Below are 18420 nucleotides of genomic sequence, written 5' to 3' on the forward strand. Positions count from 1 at the left end.
TATAGAGCTCCAAGGAGATTATGTTGAAAAATAAAAAAAAATTTACCCAAAAAAATTTGTTTTTATACTTCATTCTAAGGACTTATTGAACTACCCTCGTACCTATCTTAATATCGGATGTAAGTCCGGCAGGCTTTCTATTCACTTTTTACAAAAAATATTGTTAATTTTTTATTTTCATGACTTCCGTATTTTGGAGTAAATGGTTAAAAACCTTTTGGTAAATCTTTTTTCTAGTCCAAAAGTAAAATCATAGCTGTTGAATTTTTGTTTGTGTTAAATATTCACTAATTAATTTTTCGTTGTGAATTAATCTTTTTTAAAAAGTTTAACTAACCCATGTGTAATTCAAAATGTATCTTTTTTACTTAAAAATTGAACTGTTTGTTAGAAAATTTATGTAGCTTGTTGAAAATTCGTCTTTTTTTGGTAAATAATTAATCTTTTATTCCATTTATTGTTAAGAATTCATGTTTGTAAGTTAAAAATGCATCTATTTGGTTAAAAATTAAACTACTTTTCAAAAAATGAAATTATTTTGTTGCAAATGAAATTATTTTGTTAAAAATTCAATTCTGTAGTGAAAAATTTTAGTACAGTGTTGAATTTTTGGTTGCAGTTCTAGACTTGATTGATGATAGAATTCTTCCCGCCTTTGTATTTATAAAGACAATTTTGTACAATTCTAAAGGTCAGGTTTGCTTAATTTGTTTGAAGTTGGTCTCAAGCAGATGCTGTAAATATATGTATAATTGTTTATTTTTTCTTATTAAAATTCAGGATTTGTATAATTAGGACTTAGAAATAAACTATATATACTTACATAATCATTTTATTTTAGTATTTATTGTTTAATTCCTTTAGGCCACCATCCATTTCCAGCGGCGGATCCAGGCCTTGGTCTCGGAGGGGGCAATCGGGGCGCATAAGTCGAAAAAAGCAAAAAAAAAAAATATATTTCAAGTTATAAGTATAAATACTTAGAGCTCGGGGGGGGGGGGCGACCGCCCCGATCGCCCCCCTCTGGATCCGCCAATGTCCATTTCCATATAATGTGGGGCAGGGGGGATTAACTGATGTAACCGAACAGTTCGGTTGTTCTAACCAAACTGTTCAATTACTGCAATCGAAGTGTGACGTTACTGTAACCGAACAGTTCGGTTGTTGTCACCGAACATTTCAGTTGGTGTAACCGAACATTTGGGCTGGTGTAACCGAACAGTTCAGTTAAGGTGACCAAACTTGGTACACCAAACCAATTTGGTTACAGCAACCCACGAGTATGGTCAGTTCATAGGTAACCCGACAGTTCGGTTGGAACAACCCAACTTCTGGTTGCTGCAACCAAACCTTTCTTTGTGTGGCACGTAAAGTTTACCTCAGTTGGGAGTATTCAGCTGATTATTTTTCTACTTTCTGTTTTTTTTTTCTGTGAAAATTCATTGTAGGAAAATCATTGTAGGCCTATACTGAATTTCCTATAATATTTTTCTCTGAGGGGTGAACTATATTTCAAAAGTAACAATTTTTATAGTTACTGATACTGAAAAAATGTAGCCAGTTAGCAATCCATTACTTATTAAAAAAGTAACTTCATTTATACTTTTTTTACAACGACAAAAAAATAGCTTCAGTAACCAGTTAAAAAAGATTAGTTATTTCTCGTCCATGGTTCGAAACTTGAAACCTTTCTTTTGATACGTATGTAACCAAAATTTGCGGAAGCATGTTTTGAGATATTTTTTCTTTTAATTTTTTATTCCAAAAAATTTTACACGGAAAGGAAATATATTTTTGGTTTTGGTTTTTCACTCCACCTGCATTAGGTTAAATAAAACCATACTGCAAAGAAAATTTTCCACAACTTTTTTTTATATGGTGACAAGCCTGTAACGTGCTGCCTCTAGCGGATATCACCGGAGACATCTGCTATTTACCGCAGAGTGTTTACCTCAGTTCACTTTACCCGCCATCTTTTTTTTGTGATTCTAGAAAAGTTGCTATAGAAATTCATTACAAGAAAATAAATTAAAAAAAATAATAACGTTCAATAATTTTACATTTTACAAAGAATCCAAGGGATTTCAAAGAATTTTGTAGAATTTCTAAAGATTGGAAGGAATTTTAAAGAATTTGACAATATTTAAAGGAATTCATAGGACCTTCAAGTATTTTAAAGATTTAAGGTCACTTTACACATGTCAAGGATTCTCAACGGATTTCTAGAGAACTTTAAGTAACAAATTTAAAAAAAATAGATTTACTTTATTTTCGAGGGGTTTTAAGGGACTTGAACTAATTTATAAAAAAATTTAGGGGATAAATTAAATTTTATTTAAAGGGATTTTTACGGATTTTAAGATATAGGTTCCTAGATGATTAAATTCTAGAGAATAAATTTTTAAGGGATTTCTAGCGATTTCAAATATTTGAGGGGATCTTAAGTAAATTCACCAGATTTAAAGGATTTCATTGAATCTTTAAATATTTAAGGGAATTTAGATGAAATTTGTACGATTTCCAAAGATTTCAAGGAATTTCACAAGATTTAAATGATTTTATAGGACCTCTAAGAGTTTTAAAGAATTTCGGTGATTTCACAAATTTCAATGGATTTCTAGCGAACTTTAAGGAATAAAAACTTACTTTCATTTCGAGGATTTTGAAAGTGATTTCTACTAATTTCTGGAAAACTTTAGGGAATAAATTAAATTTCATTTAAAGTGATTTCTATACGGATTTTATGATTTTAAGGTAGATTTCTAGATAACTAAATTCTAGAGAATGCAATTTCAAGGGATTTTTAACGATAAAAAATGTATCAAGGGATTTTAAAGAATTTCAAAAGCTTTAAAGGATTTAATTGAATCTTTAGCGATTTCAAGGAATTTTGAAGATTTCTAGGGATTTTATCGATTTCTTTAGAAAACTTTGAATTAATTTTATATTCAAGGGATTTCAAATAATTTATACTGATTTCAACTCATTTGAATATATTTTTACAAATTTACACTAAATTCAAGAGATTTTAAGAGTTTTCAACTAATTCCTAGAGATTTTTAGGTAATAAATTAAATTTTTTGAAGAGATTTTCTGCGGATTGCAACAATTTCTAGTAGCTTGAAAGAATAATACAAATTTTTGTAATTATTATAAAAATTTGTAAAGATTCTATATCTTTTAAATTGTTTGAAAAGATCCTAAATAATTTTAACAGATTAACCAAATTTTAACGGATGTCAAATAATGTTTTAAGTTCGGAAAAAATTTCAAATAATTTTATAAGATTTCAGGGATTTATTGGGCCTATACGAATTTCGAGGGTTTTTGAAGATTTTTAATAGGGATTTTAACGGACCTTTTTTTAGAAAACTTTAATGAATAAGTTTAATTTAATTTATCTTTGAGGGATTTCAAACCATTTATACTTACTTCTACTCATTTTAGTTTGAAAATATATCTTTTGGTCGAAATTTCGTCTTTTTTGGTGAAAAATGCAACTGTTTACTCGAAAATTAACTTATTTTTCTTAAAATGTCTTCTTCGTTTGGTTAAAAATTTATATATTTATTTAATTTGTTTCTATTATTAAAAATTTATTTAGTTAAGAATTTAACAACTTATTATTTTAGTTAAAATTGTATCTCTGGTTAGAAATTTAATTATTTTGTCGAAAGTGCGTAATTTTTGGGTTTAATTAACCTGCTATCGATCCGAAATTAAAATATTATTTTTTGCTACAAAATTCTACAAGGCTAAAAGTATAACAACTTTGTTAAAAATTAACATTTATTGTTGCAGATGAATCAGTTTGGTTGAAGATTTAACTTTGTTAAAAATTAAGGTTTTTCTTGAAAATTTACTTTTTTAGCGTACCATTAAACTATTACAGCTTTGGTAGAAAATAAATCTTTTTTAGTTGAAAATTCATAAAAATTAATCAATTTTGGTTAATTTTTTACTAAAACATTATTTATTCGATTTATAGTTGAAAACTAATCTTTTGTAGTTGAAAATGGTAATTTTTTGGTAGAAAATTGATCTTTTTAATGGAAAATTCAAATATTGGGTTAAAAATTCATCTATTGTTTTGAAATTTCAATTTTTCGAACGGAAATGTTAGGAATTAAAAACTTTTTAAATTAAATTAAATGTAGTATACCCAAATTAATTTTATTCATATTTTTTGGCTTCTTCTGTTTAATGGGGCGAGTGGTAAATCGATTTAATCATTTAGTTTGAATATCAACCTGCAAAATTAAACTCTGTATGTGAAATTAGTTTAAATAAATCGAATAAGTTAAAAACGATTGTAATTAAGTATATTGTTAATAGTAATTTCTTATTTTATTTAATAATGATAAATTATGTTCAATTAACGCCACTCTTTCAAATTTATACAATTAAATAATGGCCACCTTTCGATTATCATATTTGTTTATTAAAAAGATTTTAAACTTTTTCAAGACAATTCGACCATTTCTACTTGAAGTTTCATTTTTTTATTTCATACAAGATAAATTTCATTTCAGTTTCAAAATTATAGAGACTGCGAGTAAATATTTAAAAATTCAAAATTGTTCAATTTGATTTTAGTGGGAAAATGTGTTCACATTTTTTTTTAATAATAAGACTTATTAAAATTTTTAAAATTTTCATTTTAAGGAATTTGAATTGTACAAACATTTTTAGATTTCGAAGCGTCAAATGTTCCCATTGAAATTGAAAAAACCAACATTTTCGTCTTTTCTTTCCCCCTAAAAAATGAAAGAAAAAAAATTGTTTTTCATTTGGACAAAAATAAAAAAGAGAACAGAAAAATGAGAAGGCAACCAACCAAATCTCTTTCCTTTTCTTTTTTATGTCTTTCATCCTTTTTATACAAGCACTCTTAATCAAATAGTTGAATTTTCTACTAAACTGGATATATTTTTAACCAGAAATAGAATAGTTAAATTTTCAGTTGACAAAAAAAATGTTCAAATTAAAAGAACGTATTTTCAACAAAATACTTAAATTTGCAAACAAACAAACAAAAATTTAAGCACAGGGGTTTAACCTTCAACTAAGTACATACATTGTCAATCAAATAGTTGATATTTCAATAAAAAAAGATTGTAATTTTAAAACAAATTAAACAAATTTTCAACAACAAAAAAATTCCTTTTTTGTAAATATTTTTTATATTGGCATGAGGATCTTATGAATATATTGTATTACAAAAATTGGCTCAATTAAATATGAAACTTTTTTAAAAAACAGTAAAAATGTCACAGAATGAAAAGAATTATAGGCCCAGAAGTTTAACCTTTACCCAAGTAGTTGAATTTTTAAGTAAAAAGGATAATTTTTCAACAAAAACTGTAATAGATCAATTTTCAACGAAAAATATTAATTTTCAACCAAGAAGATTCATTTTCAACCAAAATATGCGAGTAGTTGAATGTTCAACTAAAAAACGGAATTTTTAACAAAAATCGAATAGTTCAATTTTCAGTTCCGAAATTTAATTTTCAACAAAATAGTTAAATGCTATATCAAAGCAATCAATTTTAAATTAAAGTCATAAATTTTCAACAAAAAATGCAATGGGTGATATCACCACTAAAAGAATGTACTGTTAAATCGAAAACAGTTTAATTAAACGAAACTTAGCCGACAATGGAATAGTTAAATATTTCCAATTAAAAAAATTAATTTTCACGACGTTTCATGAAAACAGTTAAATTTTATATCAAAACGATGAATTTTGAACTGAAATGAAGAATGATATTACTTGATACTTCAAACAATTGAAAATAACTTATTAATTTTTAAAAAGCGAATTTTAACAAAATAATTAAATTTTCAACGAAAAAAAAAATTATGAAGAATTTTTATACTGACATTAGGATCTTATGAATATATTTATTACAAAACGTGCAAATTTCTTCATAACAATTTAAATAATTGGGTTGATTAGATCTGAAATTATTCAAGAAACCAATACAAAGAGCACAGAAGGGAAAAAATTAATTTTAGGCCCAGAAATTCAACCTTTAACCAAGTGGTTAACAAATGTAATTTCGAAACCAAAAAAGACGAGTTTTTAAAAAAATAGTTCATTTTAAACCAAAGCGATGAATTTTGAGCTCAAATTATCACTTATAAAAGAAAAAGAAAATTAGTAGATATTTCAAAAAATAAAACTTTCTCAACACTAAATTGAATACTCCAATTTTCAGTTTGGAAAATTAACTTTTAAACAACAAGTTTTTACAAGAAAATAGTTTAATTTTTAACCCAAATAACGAACTTTTGGTAAAGGAGTTTAACTTTAAACTAAATAATTTAATTTTCAACAAGAAAATATAATTTTTTAACCAAAAGTGGAATAGTTCAATTTTCATTACAAAAAATGTTTGACAAAAAAATTTCAACAAGATAGTTCAATGTTCAATGAAAAAGATTAATTTCAGGCACAGCAGATTCTTTTTAAATCAATTACTTGAATTTGCAATAAAATAGGTTAATTTACAACTACAAAAGATAAAGTTTTCAAACAAATTTTAAACCGAAATAGAATAGGTAATTTGCAATTAAAAACATTAATTTTCAATAAAAAAAAACGAATTTGCAACAAAATAGTTTAGTTTTAACCAAGAAGAATTAATTTTCTACTAATAAAGACGAGTAGTTCAATATTTAACTAAAAATTGGATTAGTTAAATTTTTAGTTCAAAAATTTAATTTTTGATTTTAAAAAATACGAATTTTCAACAAAATAGTTCATTTTGAACCAAGGCGATGATTTCCGAGATAAAATAATGAATTCTCAAGGAAAAATACGATTAGTAGATACCTAATAAAAAATATTTTAAAAAAGTTTTCAATACTCCAATTTTCAGTTTAGAAAATTAATTTAAAAAAAAACTATTTCAACCAAATAGTTTAATGTTTAACCCAAAAGACGAACTTTTGGCAAAAGGAGTTTAATCTTCAAATAAATAATTTAATTTTCAACAAGAAAATATAAATTCTTAACATAAAGTGGAATAGTTCAATTTTCATTACAAAAAATGTTTGACAAAAACCAATTTTTAACCAAAAATGGAATAGGTAATTTGCAGTTAAAAAATTAATTTTCAAACAAAAAACAAACAATTTTCAAAAAATTAGTTTAGTTTTCAACTAAGAAAATTAATTTTCTAATAATAAAGACGAGTAATTTAATATTTAACTAAAAATTGGAATAGATAAATTTTTGTTGAAAAATGTAATGTTTAATTAAAAAAATACGAGTTTTCAACAAAATGTTTCATTTTAAACCAAAGCGATGAATATTGAGATAAAACTATGAATTCTTGAGGAAAAATAAAATGATTAGATTTTCCAAAAAATAAAACTTTTTCAACACTACATTGAATATTCCAATTTTCAGTTTAGAAAATTAATTTTAAAAAAAACTATGTCAACCAAATTGTTTAATTTTCAATCCAAAAACGAACTTTTGGCAAAAAAAGTTTAACCTTTAACCAAATAAATTAATTTTTAACAAGAAAATTAAATTTGTAACCAAAAGTTGAATAGTTAAATTTTCATTACAAAAAATTTTTGACAAACAAAATTTCAACAAGATAGTTCAATTTTCAATGAAAAAAATTAATTTGAGCCACGGGAGATTCTTCTTAAATCAATTACTTCAATTTGCAATAAAATAGGTTAATTCTCAACTACAAAAGATAAAGTTTTCAAACAAATTTTAAACCGCAAATGGAGTAGGTAATTTGCAGTTAAAAAAATTAATTTTCAAACAAAAAAAACAACTTTCAACAAAGTAGTTTCGTTATCAACTAAGAAGATTAATTTCCTACCAATAAAAACGAGTAGTTTAATATTCAATTAAAAATTGAAAGTTGAATTTTTAGTTAAAACAATTTTGAATTTAAAAAATACGATTTTTCAACAAAATAATTCATTTTAAACCAAAGCGGTGAATTTAAAAAAAAAAGTTTTCAACACTACATTGATGAATACTCCAATTTTAAGTTTAGAAAATTAATTTAAAAAAAAAACTATTTACAACAAAATAGTTTAATTTTAAACTCAAAAAACGAACTTTTGGCAAAGGAGTTTAACCTTTAAATAAATAATTTAATTTTCAACAAGAAAATATAAATTTTTAACATAAAGTGGAATAATTCAATTTTCATTAGAAAAAATGTTTGACCAAAACCAATTTTTAACCAAAAATGGAATAGGTAATTTGCAGTTAAAAGCATTAATTTTCAAAAAAAAAAAAACGAATTTTCAACAACAAAAAAAACGAATTTTCAACTAAATAGTTTAGTTTTCAACCCAGAAGATTAATTTTCTGACGATAAAGATGAATAGTTTAATATTCAACTAAAAATTGAAACAGATAAATTTTTAGTTAAAAAATGTAATTTTTAGTAGAAAAAATACGAAATTTAAACAAAATAATCCATTTTAAACCAAAGCGATGAATTTTGAGATAAAATTATGAATTCTCAGGGAAAAATACGATTAGTAGGTATTTCAAAGAAAACTTTTTCAACACTAGATTAAAAACTCCTATATTCAGTTTAGAAAATTCATTTTTAAAAAACTATTTACAAACAAAATAATTTAATTTTTAACCCAAATAACGAAATTTTAGCAAATGAGTTTAACCTTCAAGTAAGTAATTTAACTTTCAACAAGAAATTATAAATTTTGAACCAAAAGTGGAATAGTTTAATTTTAATTACAAAAAATGTTTAACAAAATAGTTTAGTTTTCAACTAAGAAGATTAATTTTCTACTAATAAAGACGAGTAGTTTAATATTTAACTAAACATTGGAATAGTTAAAATTTAATATAAAAAATACGAATTTTCAACAAAATAATTCATTTTAAACCAAAGCGATGCATTTTTGATATTAAAATTATGAATTTTCTCAAGGAAAAATACAATTAGTAGATATTTCAAAAAAATAGAACTTTTTCAACACTACATTGAATACCTAAATTTTCAGTTTAGAAAATTAATTAATTTAAAAAGCTATTTACAACCAAATAGTTTAATTTTTAACCTAAAAAACGAACTTTTGGCAAAGGAGTTTAACCTTCAACTAAATAATTTAATTTTCAACAAGAAAATATAAATTTGGAACAAAAAGTGGAATAGTTCAATTTTCATTACAAAAAATGTTTGACCAAAACCAATTTTTATCCAAAAACGGAATAGGTAATTAGAAGTTAAAAACATTGATTTTCAACAACAAAAAAACGAATTTTCAACAAACAAAAAAAAAACAACGAATTTTCAACTAAATAGTTTAATTTTCAACCAAGAAGATTAATTTTCTAACGATAAAGATGAATATTTTAACATTCAACTAAAAATTGGAATAGATAAATTTTTAGTTGAAAAATGTAATTTTTAAGAGAAAAAAATACAAATTTTAGTAGGTATTTCAGAAAAAAAAAAAAAAACGTTTTCAACACTACATTGAATACTCCAGTTTTAAGTTTAGAAAATTAATTTAAAAAAAAAACTGTTTACAACAAAATAGTTTAATTTTAAACCCAAAAAACGAACTTTTGGCAAATGAGTTTAACCTTCAAATAAATAATTTAATTTTCAACAAGAAAATATAAATTATTAACATGAAGTGTAATATTTCAATTTTAATTACAAACAATTTTGACACAGAACCAACTTTTAACCAAAAATGGAAAAGGTAATTTGCAGTTAAAAAAATTAATTTTCAAGCAAAAAACAAACAATTTTCAACAGAATAGTTTAGTTTTCAACTAAGAAGATTAATTTTCTACTAATAAAGACGAGTTATTCATTTTAAACCAAAGCGATGAATTTTTCATATTAAAATTATGAATTTTCTCAAGGAAAAATACAAATAGTAGATATTTCGAAAAATAAAAATTTTTCAACGCTACATTGAATACCTAAATTTTCAGTTTAGAAAATTAATTAATTTAAAAAGCTATTTACAACCAAATACTTTAATTTTTAACACAAAAAACGAACTTTTGGCAAAGGAGTTTAACCATCAACTAAATAATTTAATTTTCATCAAGATTATATAAATTTGGAACAAAAAGTGGAATAATTCAATTTTCATTAGAAAAAATGTTTAACAAAAATCAATTTTTATCCAAAAACGGAATAGGTAATTTAAAGTTAAAAACATTTATTTTCAACAAAAAAAAAACGAATTTTCAACAAAAAAAAACAACGAATTTTCAACTAAATAGTTTAATTTTCAACCCAGAAGATTAATTTTCTAACGATAAAGGTGAATAGTTTAATATTCAACTAAAAATTGGAATAGATAAATTTTTAGTTAAAAAATGTAATTTTTAATAGAAAAAAAATACAAAATTTAAACAAAATAATCCATTTTAAACCAAAACGCTGAGGTTTGAAAACTCCTATATTCAGTTTAGAAAATTCATTTTTCAAAAACTATTTACAACAAAATAATTTAATTTTTAACCCAAATAACGAAATTTTAGCAAATGAGTTTAACCTTCAAGTAAGTAATTTAATTTTCAACAAGAAAATATAAATTTTGAACCAAAAGTGGAATAGTTTAATTTTCATTACAAAAAATGTTTAACAAAAACCAATTTTCAACCAAAAAGGGAATCGGTAATTTGCAGTTAAAAAAATTAATTTTCAAACAAAAAACAAACAATTTTCAACAAAATAGTTTAGTTTTCAACTAAGAAGATTAATTTTCTACTAATAAAGACGAGTAGTTTAATATTTAACTAAACATTGGAATAGTTAAAATTTTAATATAAAAAATACGAATTTTTAACAAAATAATTCATTTTAAACCAAAGCGATAAATTTTTGAGATAAAATTATGAATTCTCAAGGAAAAATACAATTAGTAGATATTTCAAAAAATAAAACTTTTTCAACACTACATTGAATACATTAAAAACATTAATTTTCTACAAAAAAAAAACACAATTTTCAACTAAATAGTTTAGTTTTCTACCAAGAAGATTAATTTTCTAACGATAAAGACGAGTAGTTTAATGTTCATCCAAAAAGACTCAATTTTTAATAAAAAAAATTGGAATACATTTTTAGTTAAAAAATTTAATTTTTAATAAAAACAAATACGAATCTTTAATAAAATAATTCATTTAAAACCATTGCGATGAATTTTTCATTAAAATTATTGATTCTCAACAAAAAATATAACAGTTGATATTTCAACCAAAAAAGATGGTAATTTTAAAATGAAAACAGATGAATTCAATATTTAAAAAAACATTTTGAACTTGACTTAAAAATCGTTAAATTGTCATTTAATCAAATTTTTAACAAAAAAAAAAAACGAATTTTAAACAAAATATTTAAAATTTCAATTAGGAAAATTAATTTCAATCAAAGAAACAACGTTGAACCAAATGATGAATTTTTAAACCAAAGCAATGAATTTTAACCTAAATTAATGAATTCTCTACGAAAAACATAATTTTTTTCTTAAACAAATAAATACTTTTCATTTCAAACACAAAGAATGAAATTCATAAAAAAAAAAAACGAATTACAACATTATTCGCATTTTGAAAATGCATAAACCAGCAACTTTATATTTCGAAATTAAATTATTTTGTCGGAAATCTGTTAAATTCTACGATGTAAAATCTATTCAATTTTGTAATCTATTAAATATATTGTATTTGTTAAATTACTTAAATATTATTCTCTAATTTATTTTCATTCCGATTTTGCGCATCAAAATCTTCCAAATCTTAATAAAAAAAAAGAAACCATCTGAAATCGAATTAATTATAAAAAAAATTTACTATTAATTTATATGCATCTAAATAAATAACGATCTGAGGAATAGTAAATATACATCAATTTCATTACAATCTTTTATTTATGTACAAAAAAATTCGTATCGCCGATTTTTTAAAATACCTTCCATATTGAAATAGTCAAAATATTAAGTCATGTTGCAACTTAAACGGCATAATGAAGGTACATTGACTATTTCCTTCTTGAATGATAAAACTCTTCCTGCTTTCTATTTACAATATTCTTACGTTGAACATAAGACAGCTCTTTGTTTGAAACCACTTTAAATTTTCAAAAAAATAAATATTCCAATTTTTGCACTCAAATTTATCATTAGACTTCCCGACGGAATGTTAAATAAAAATTCAGAAATAGAAAAAAAATCGAATTAAATGAAAAATTATCAATTCCAATTTCAAAATCTGTGCAAAATTTTAAATTTAAATTAGTTATAAATTGTTAATGCCATATCAATTAGAAATAAAATAATGAAAATTCGTTAACTAAAATTATAGAATTTTAACTCACTTTGCAGTATTTTTTCTTCAAAAATTGTTAGATATTTTATAAAAATCGTGATTTATTGAAGTCATATATTTTCAAAAATTTGATGTGGTCCCTTTCTTTTTAAATACCACTCTTTATAACTAATTATTGTATACAGTGACTTTGTGTTAAAAAAAAAAAACAGTTTCCTATGGTACACGTACAAAAAGTCGACGATGAATGTAATTCGTGTACCGTACCGTCGATTAAAAAAAAAAAATTACAATTTTTTCGTGATTGTCTTATAAATATGTTACAACTTTTTACATTAGAGGTACGATTCGGCTAAAGACACTTATTCCATTAAATTAAGTATCGCCTTGAGAATTTATTTCTATAAAAATTATATTATCTACGCTGACATAAATACAAAATTTACAATCTTCAATACAATTATAAAATAAGAGAATTCATGAAATAAATAATAAATATATATATAAAATTCCATTCATTCGAGTCTCAATCATACATTATTGCTGATATAAAATAAATAAGGTGCGATAATTTTGTCATTGTAGTCCTGTCACTTGATGGCATTTTTTCTCTTTTACGTTAAAAAAAAAAAATCTTAACTAACGCTTCCAGCGCGACGGAAGATCTCTACATCAATATAATACAAGTTTCGCATTTTTAATGCTCTTCTTCGAATCACAGAAGTACTTCTTGCCAGAGGAAAAAAAAATAATATTTGCAAGGTTGCAACCGAAATTTCTTCTATAAAATATTACTAAAGCTTAAAGCAGTATTTAAAATTTAAAGATACAAAAAATATTTTAAAAATAAACAATTACATACAATACTTTTGATTTTCTAAGAAAACCAAGAATGAAGGCAATTTCAGAAAATTTTGAAATGTTCTAAATCTTTCGTTCAATGGGCACGAAACGGTTTGAAGATTGAGACATTTTTTTTACATTCTTCTCTACGCTGAAGTCCTCCGAAACGAACTCGATATCGATACTGCCGTTGGTAACAAATTTAACTAGTTTTGCACCTCTTCTTAATACTAAAAAATATATTTACAATTTCTCTGCCATTATCTGAGGACCTCTTTTCTTTTCCTTTTGAGACTCAAAAACTTCGAAACGCGTTCAGTCAAGAGAAAAACTAATCGGCGGTTTTAAGCAAGTCAGTAAAAAGTGACCAAACTGTTTCTCAGCTTCCAATAAATACTACTAAAAAAGCGCCTTCAGTGCAATCTTGGAAAGATTTCTCTCTAAAAAAAAAAAGTTTAAAATTGCCAATTAGCAACTGTTGTTACAATTTATAAATTTTAATAACTTTTAGTCGCATGATCAAAGAAAAAAAAACTGTCCACCGTTGACACAAACAGCTAATCGCACATCTTCCAAAAAGAAGAATACAACACATAATATCTATTCGCTTCAGAGAAATATTTCCTGAGCCTATCTCTGTGAGAGAATAGCACTAAACGCATGAAACTACTTTACATCTCTGATAATATATATAATATATAATTTTTATTTTTTAGAACAGAGGCAGTTCTATACGCTGACTATTGGAGACGCAAGAAAGCGAGCAGCTTCCCTTTTAATAATACTTTTGTTTTGCATTTATCAAGTAAGACAAGCAAAGTACGTCGAATTACTTAAAAAATATTATAAATCTAACCTAGTCAGCCTTCTGTGTGTTCCCGCTTTGCGTGGTACTTGAGCAGTAGCTGCTGGTCGTCCCGGAACATATTCTTAGTGCTTGCTCGAGCTAGGGTCTGAATCCTGCTCAGAACTTGAGCTGGAAGACTCCGTCGAATTAACGTTCGTACTGAAGCGCGCACTTCTTCGCCCGGAACCTCCGTGTCGACACTTGTTCCGACGATCCATTCCACCTACAACAGTTTTTAAAAAGAAAATTAATAATCTGCTATGGCAATTTATGTTAATTAATCTATTACAATTTCTTGCAGGGTTGCTGCTGGAGTCTTAGAACTCTATTGCGCATCTATTAGTCTTTCAGAACTTTATTGCGCAGCCTTTAGTGGCTTAGAACTCTACTACGCAGCCATAAGTCCTTTAAATCGCTACTGTGCAGATATACATCTTTTATGGCTCTACTGTGCAGCCTTGAGTGGCGCAGAATTCTACTGTGCATCCATAAGACCTTTAAATCGCTACTGCGCAGTTATAAATCTTTTAGGACTCTACCGCGCAGACGTGAGGGGCACATAACTCTACTGCGCAGGTAGAAGTCATTTCTAACTCAATTGCGCAGCGATAATACTTTTAGAATTCTATTGCGCAGCCATAATTATTTTAAAACCAGGTTGTCAACTAAAATCCTGAACAGAAATTCCCTGACAATTTCACGGTTTTTCCAGGCATTTCAAGATTTTTCCAGGCACAATTTTTCATATTACAGAGCCATTCAAGTATTTCAATTTTTTTAAATAATCTACTTCAGAATACGTACACAATTTTCAGAATTTATTATAAATAATAATTTTTAAATTATAAAAAAATAATAATTCTTTAATTTTTAAATTTTAATTTTCTAATTATAAATAATAATTTTCAACAAAAAATGGAATAGTTAAATTTTCAGTTGAAAGAATAATTTTCATCATAAAAAATTACTTTTCAAGAAAACAGTAAAATTGTTAACCAAAGCGATACATTTTCAAATAAAATAATAAATTTTTAATTGCAATATTTATATTTGAAACCAAACCGATTTAACAAAATATATAAATTTTTTACTAAAAATGCAGTTAAATTTGTAGTTAAACAAATTAAATTTCAACCGCAAAAAAACTTTTTTTTTCATAAAATATTTAATTTTTAACTAAAATGTCGACGCAATATTTGAACTTTTCACAGAAAATATTAATTTTCAACTAGAAAAAAAAAAAAAACAATTTTTAACCAAATAGTTCAATTTTAAACTAAAAAGTATAAATTTTCAATCAAAAATGGAATCAATTTTAAGTTCATAAAAATTATATTTCAATAAAATCATTTTTAACGGAAATGATGAATCATTAACAGGAATAGTTGATTTAAACCAAAAAATGAACCAAAATGAAATGATAAATCTTCGAAATGATATATTTTTAAAAAGGGATAAATTTTCAACCAAAAATGGAATACTCAAATTATCAGTTAAACAAATTATGTTTAAAGAAAAAATCGATCTTCAACTGAAAAAGTTGAATTAAAAAAAAAACGAATTTTCAATTAAGACGATTAATTTTCTAACAAAAAAAGAAAAATTTTCAAGAAACTAGTTTAACTTTCAATTAAAATTATAAATCTTTGCCCAAAAAAGTGAATTTTTAACAAAAGAATTAAATTTTTTGAAGGTTAAACTCTTTCGTTAGAAATTATTTTTTTTCGGTTAAAGATTAATTATTTTAATTGAAAATTCAACTCTAGTTGAAAATTGAAGTATTTTTTGAAAAATTGTTTTTTGTTGTTTAAAATTCATATGTTTTAGTTGAAAATTCATGTATTTTGTTCAAAATTCGTCTTTTGTTTGAGAATTTATTATTTAGTGCAAAATTATTTTTAACTAAAAAGATAGATTTTCAATCAATAAAATTAATTTCTACCGAAAAACACAATTTTTCAACTAAAATCATAAATATTCATCTGGCATAGTTGAATTTAAAAATTTTTAAATCAACGAATTTTCAATCAAGACGATTAATTTTCTAACAAAAAAAGATAAATTTTCAACAAAATAGTTTAATTTTCAACTAAATAGATTAATTTTTAATTTAAATTATGAATCTTTAAGAAAAAAATGTGCATTTTTAACAACAGAATTTAATTTTCAACTAAGTACTTGAATTTTAAACCAAAAAAAGGTGAATTATCGACGAAAAATGTAACAGATATTTCAACAAAAAAAGTTGTACTTTTTTCAGCTAAAAAACAGCTGAACTTACCAAAAAATACAAATGTTCAACAAAGAGTTTTTTATTAACCAACCTTTGGTTGAAAATTGCAGTATTTTCTTGAAAAATCTTTTTTTGTTGTTAAAAATTATTTTTTAACTAAAAAGGTGAATTTTCAATGAATCAAATTAATTTTTACCAAAAAATAGAATTTTTCAATTAAAATTATGAATATTCAACTAGAATGGTTGAATTTTAAAAAACAATAAATTTTCAATTAAGACGATTAATTTTCTAACAAAAAAAAGAGGAATTTTCAACAAAATAGTTTAATTTTTAGCCAAACAGATTAATTTTCAATTAAAATTATGAATCTTTAGCCAAAAAAAATGAATTAAAAAAAAAAGAATTTAACTTTCAACAAAGTACTTGAATTTTAAACCAAAAAAATTGTACTTTTAATTCAAAGACCGCTGAATTTAACCAAAAAAAAAAGAATTTTCAACCAAATAGTTAAGAATTTGTTAAAAATGATTTTTTTCGATTAGAGATTAATCATTTTATTGAAAATTCAACTCTTTGGTTGAAAATTGAAATTCATTTTCTTGAAAAATCGTTTTTTGTTGATATTAAAAATTCATATACTTTGTTGAAAATTCGTCTTTTGTGAGAAAATTAATCGTCTTGGTTGAAAATTCATATGTACTGTTAAAAATTTAACTATTTTAATTGAAGATTCATAATTTTATTTTAAAGCTCCTAACTTTAGTTAAAAATTGAATTATTTTGTTGAGAACATGATTATTTATTTTTTGATTAAAATTAAACAAAACTTAAGCACTCTTGAAAAAAACATTCCTGACACTTTTTGGTTCTCCAAGTCGAGTAGGCAACCTGAAAACTCTACTGCGCAGCCATATGTATTTTATAAATCAACTGCGCATTCACAACTCTTTCAGATAATATTCAGAATTTTTGGTTTTATTTCAGGAATTCTGTACATTAACTTGATTATTGCCCCGTTAAATAGGATTTTAAATTTCATTTAAATTTCTTAATTTTTAACACTTCTAGAACTCTAATGCGCAACTATAAATCTTTTAGGGCTCTACTGCGCATCCACAAGCGCCTCAGAACTACACTGCGCAAACACTAGTGAGTAAGAATTCTCCTGCGCAGTAAAAAGCGTTTCAATCAGTTCAGACCTGGTAGAATCCTTCGATCTTAGGTAAATTTTTCTGAGCAACCCTGACTCCTCCATCAACATAAAAAAGAATTGATACTCACTGGTATGTAGTTCGACCTTGATGTTGGCAGTAGCTGTGATTTTCGTCGTGATGTGAGACATGGGTGACGCAGAAGACGTATGGCTAGATCCGTTCTGGTCAGATCCGCTACAGTTCTGTTAGTCAAGACAAAGGAAAAGAAAAACACACACGTTAGACATGCTTCAAGAAACCAAGGACCCCAAGAAGATATCGCTATCTCTCTTCAAGATCCTAAGAGGCAAAACTGATCCATCATAAAACAAAATGAGGAAAAAATGAGGGAAAGATCTATGTACCTGATTGCTGCAAGTCGTCGAGGTTGTCTCAACCTTGACTTCGGGCTGGACAATGATGTTGCAGGATTCCTGGGTGCTGTGCCACGAGCTCGGCTCTTCCGTGATCGTCGAGAGTGAAGGCGAGGGTGATGGCTCATTGTGGACCCGGGCACTCTCGGACTTGTGAGGTCGCCTTGAAAGCGCCGGAGCTTTCAGCCGTCTAACGACTGGCGAGGCTGGAGGTGTTGGTGTTGATATCCGGTCGGGATGCTCGTTAGAGATAATCTCGGCTGCGGGCCCGATCAGCGAGAGCAGAATCGGAAAGAAGAATAAGCCGTTTATCAAGCCCACGACTACGGCGGAGAAGAGAAGCAGGAAAAAGTAGCGCACGACAAAATCAAACTCGGAAAAGGCCAACATCATCACTGAGAGAAGAGTTATCACGCCTCCGTGCATCACTGGTGCGAAGGTATGTTCCAGAGCTAGTCTTGTTCTTCGGTCTCTGCTTCCGATACTTGTTACGAAACTCTGCAAGTGTCAGAGAAATGTTAGGCGAGATTGTCGAAAAAGGGAATATCATCAGCTGGGTGTCTATTCAAATGCTGGACGAAAATGTCCTGGTAATTCAAGGTTTTTCCAGGTATTTC

The 18420-nt window shown here is 25.7% G+C and overlaps 1 protein-coding gene across 2 annotated transcripts in view; it reads right to left on the minus strand.

Annotated features, from left to right (window-relative positions):
* Positions 1-12379: 12379 nt before the first annotated feature.
* Positions 12380-18420, minus strand: part of LOC117173228 (protein patched) — a 53484-nt gene continuing 47443 nt past the window's right edge. The window contains exons 9-11 of one of the 2 annotated variants that reach the window (XM_033361690.1): positions 17795-18301; positions 17518-17632; positions 12380-14223 (exon numbers count right to left, since the gene is read on the minus strand). In XM_033361690.1, coding sequence (XP_033217581.1) covers positions 14084-14223; positions 17518-17632; positions 17795-18301 — 762 coding nt within the window. In that variant the 3' untranslated portion in view covers positions 12380-14083. Of the gene's footprint in view, positions 14227-17517; positions 17633-17794; positions 18302-18420 lie in introns of both variants that reach the window. The other variant, XM_033361689.1, reaches the window with a different exon arrangement.

The sequence above is a fragment of the Belonocnema kinseyi genome, chromosome 5 (genome assembly GCF_010883055.1).
Source record: "Belonocnema kinseyi isolate 2016_QV_RU_SX_M_011 chromosome 5, B_treatae_v1, whole genome shotgun sequence".
NCBI lineage: Eukaryota > Metazoa > Arthropoda > Insecta > Hymenoptera > Cynipidae > Belonocnema > Belonocnema kinseyi.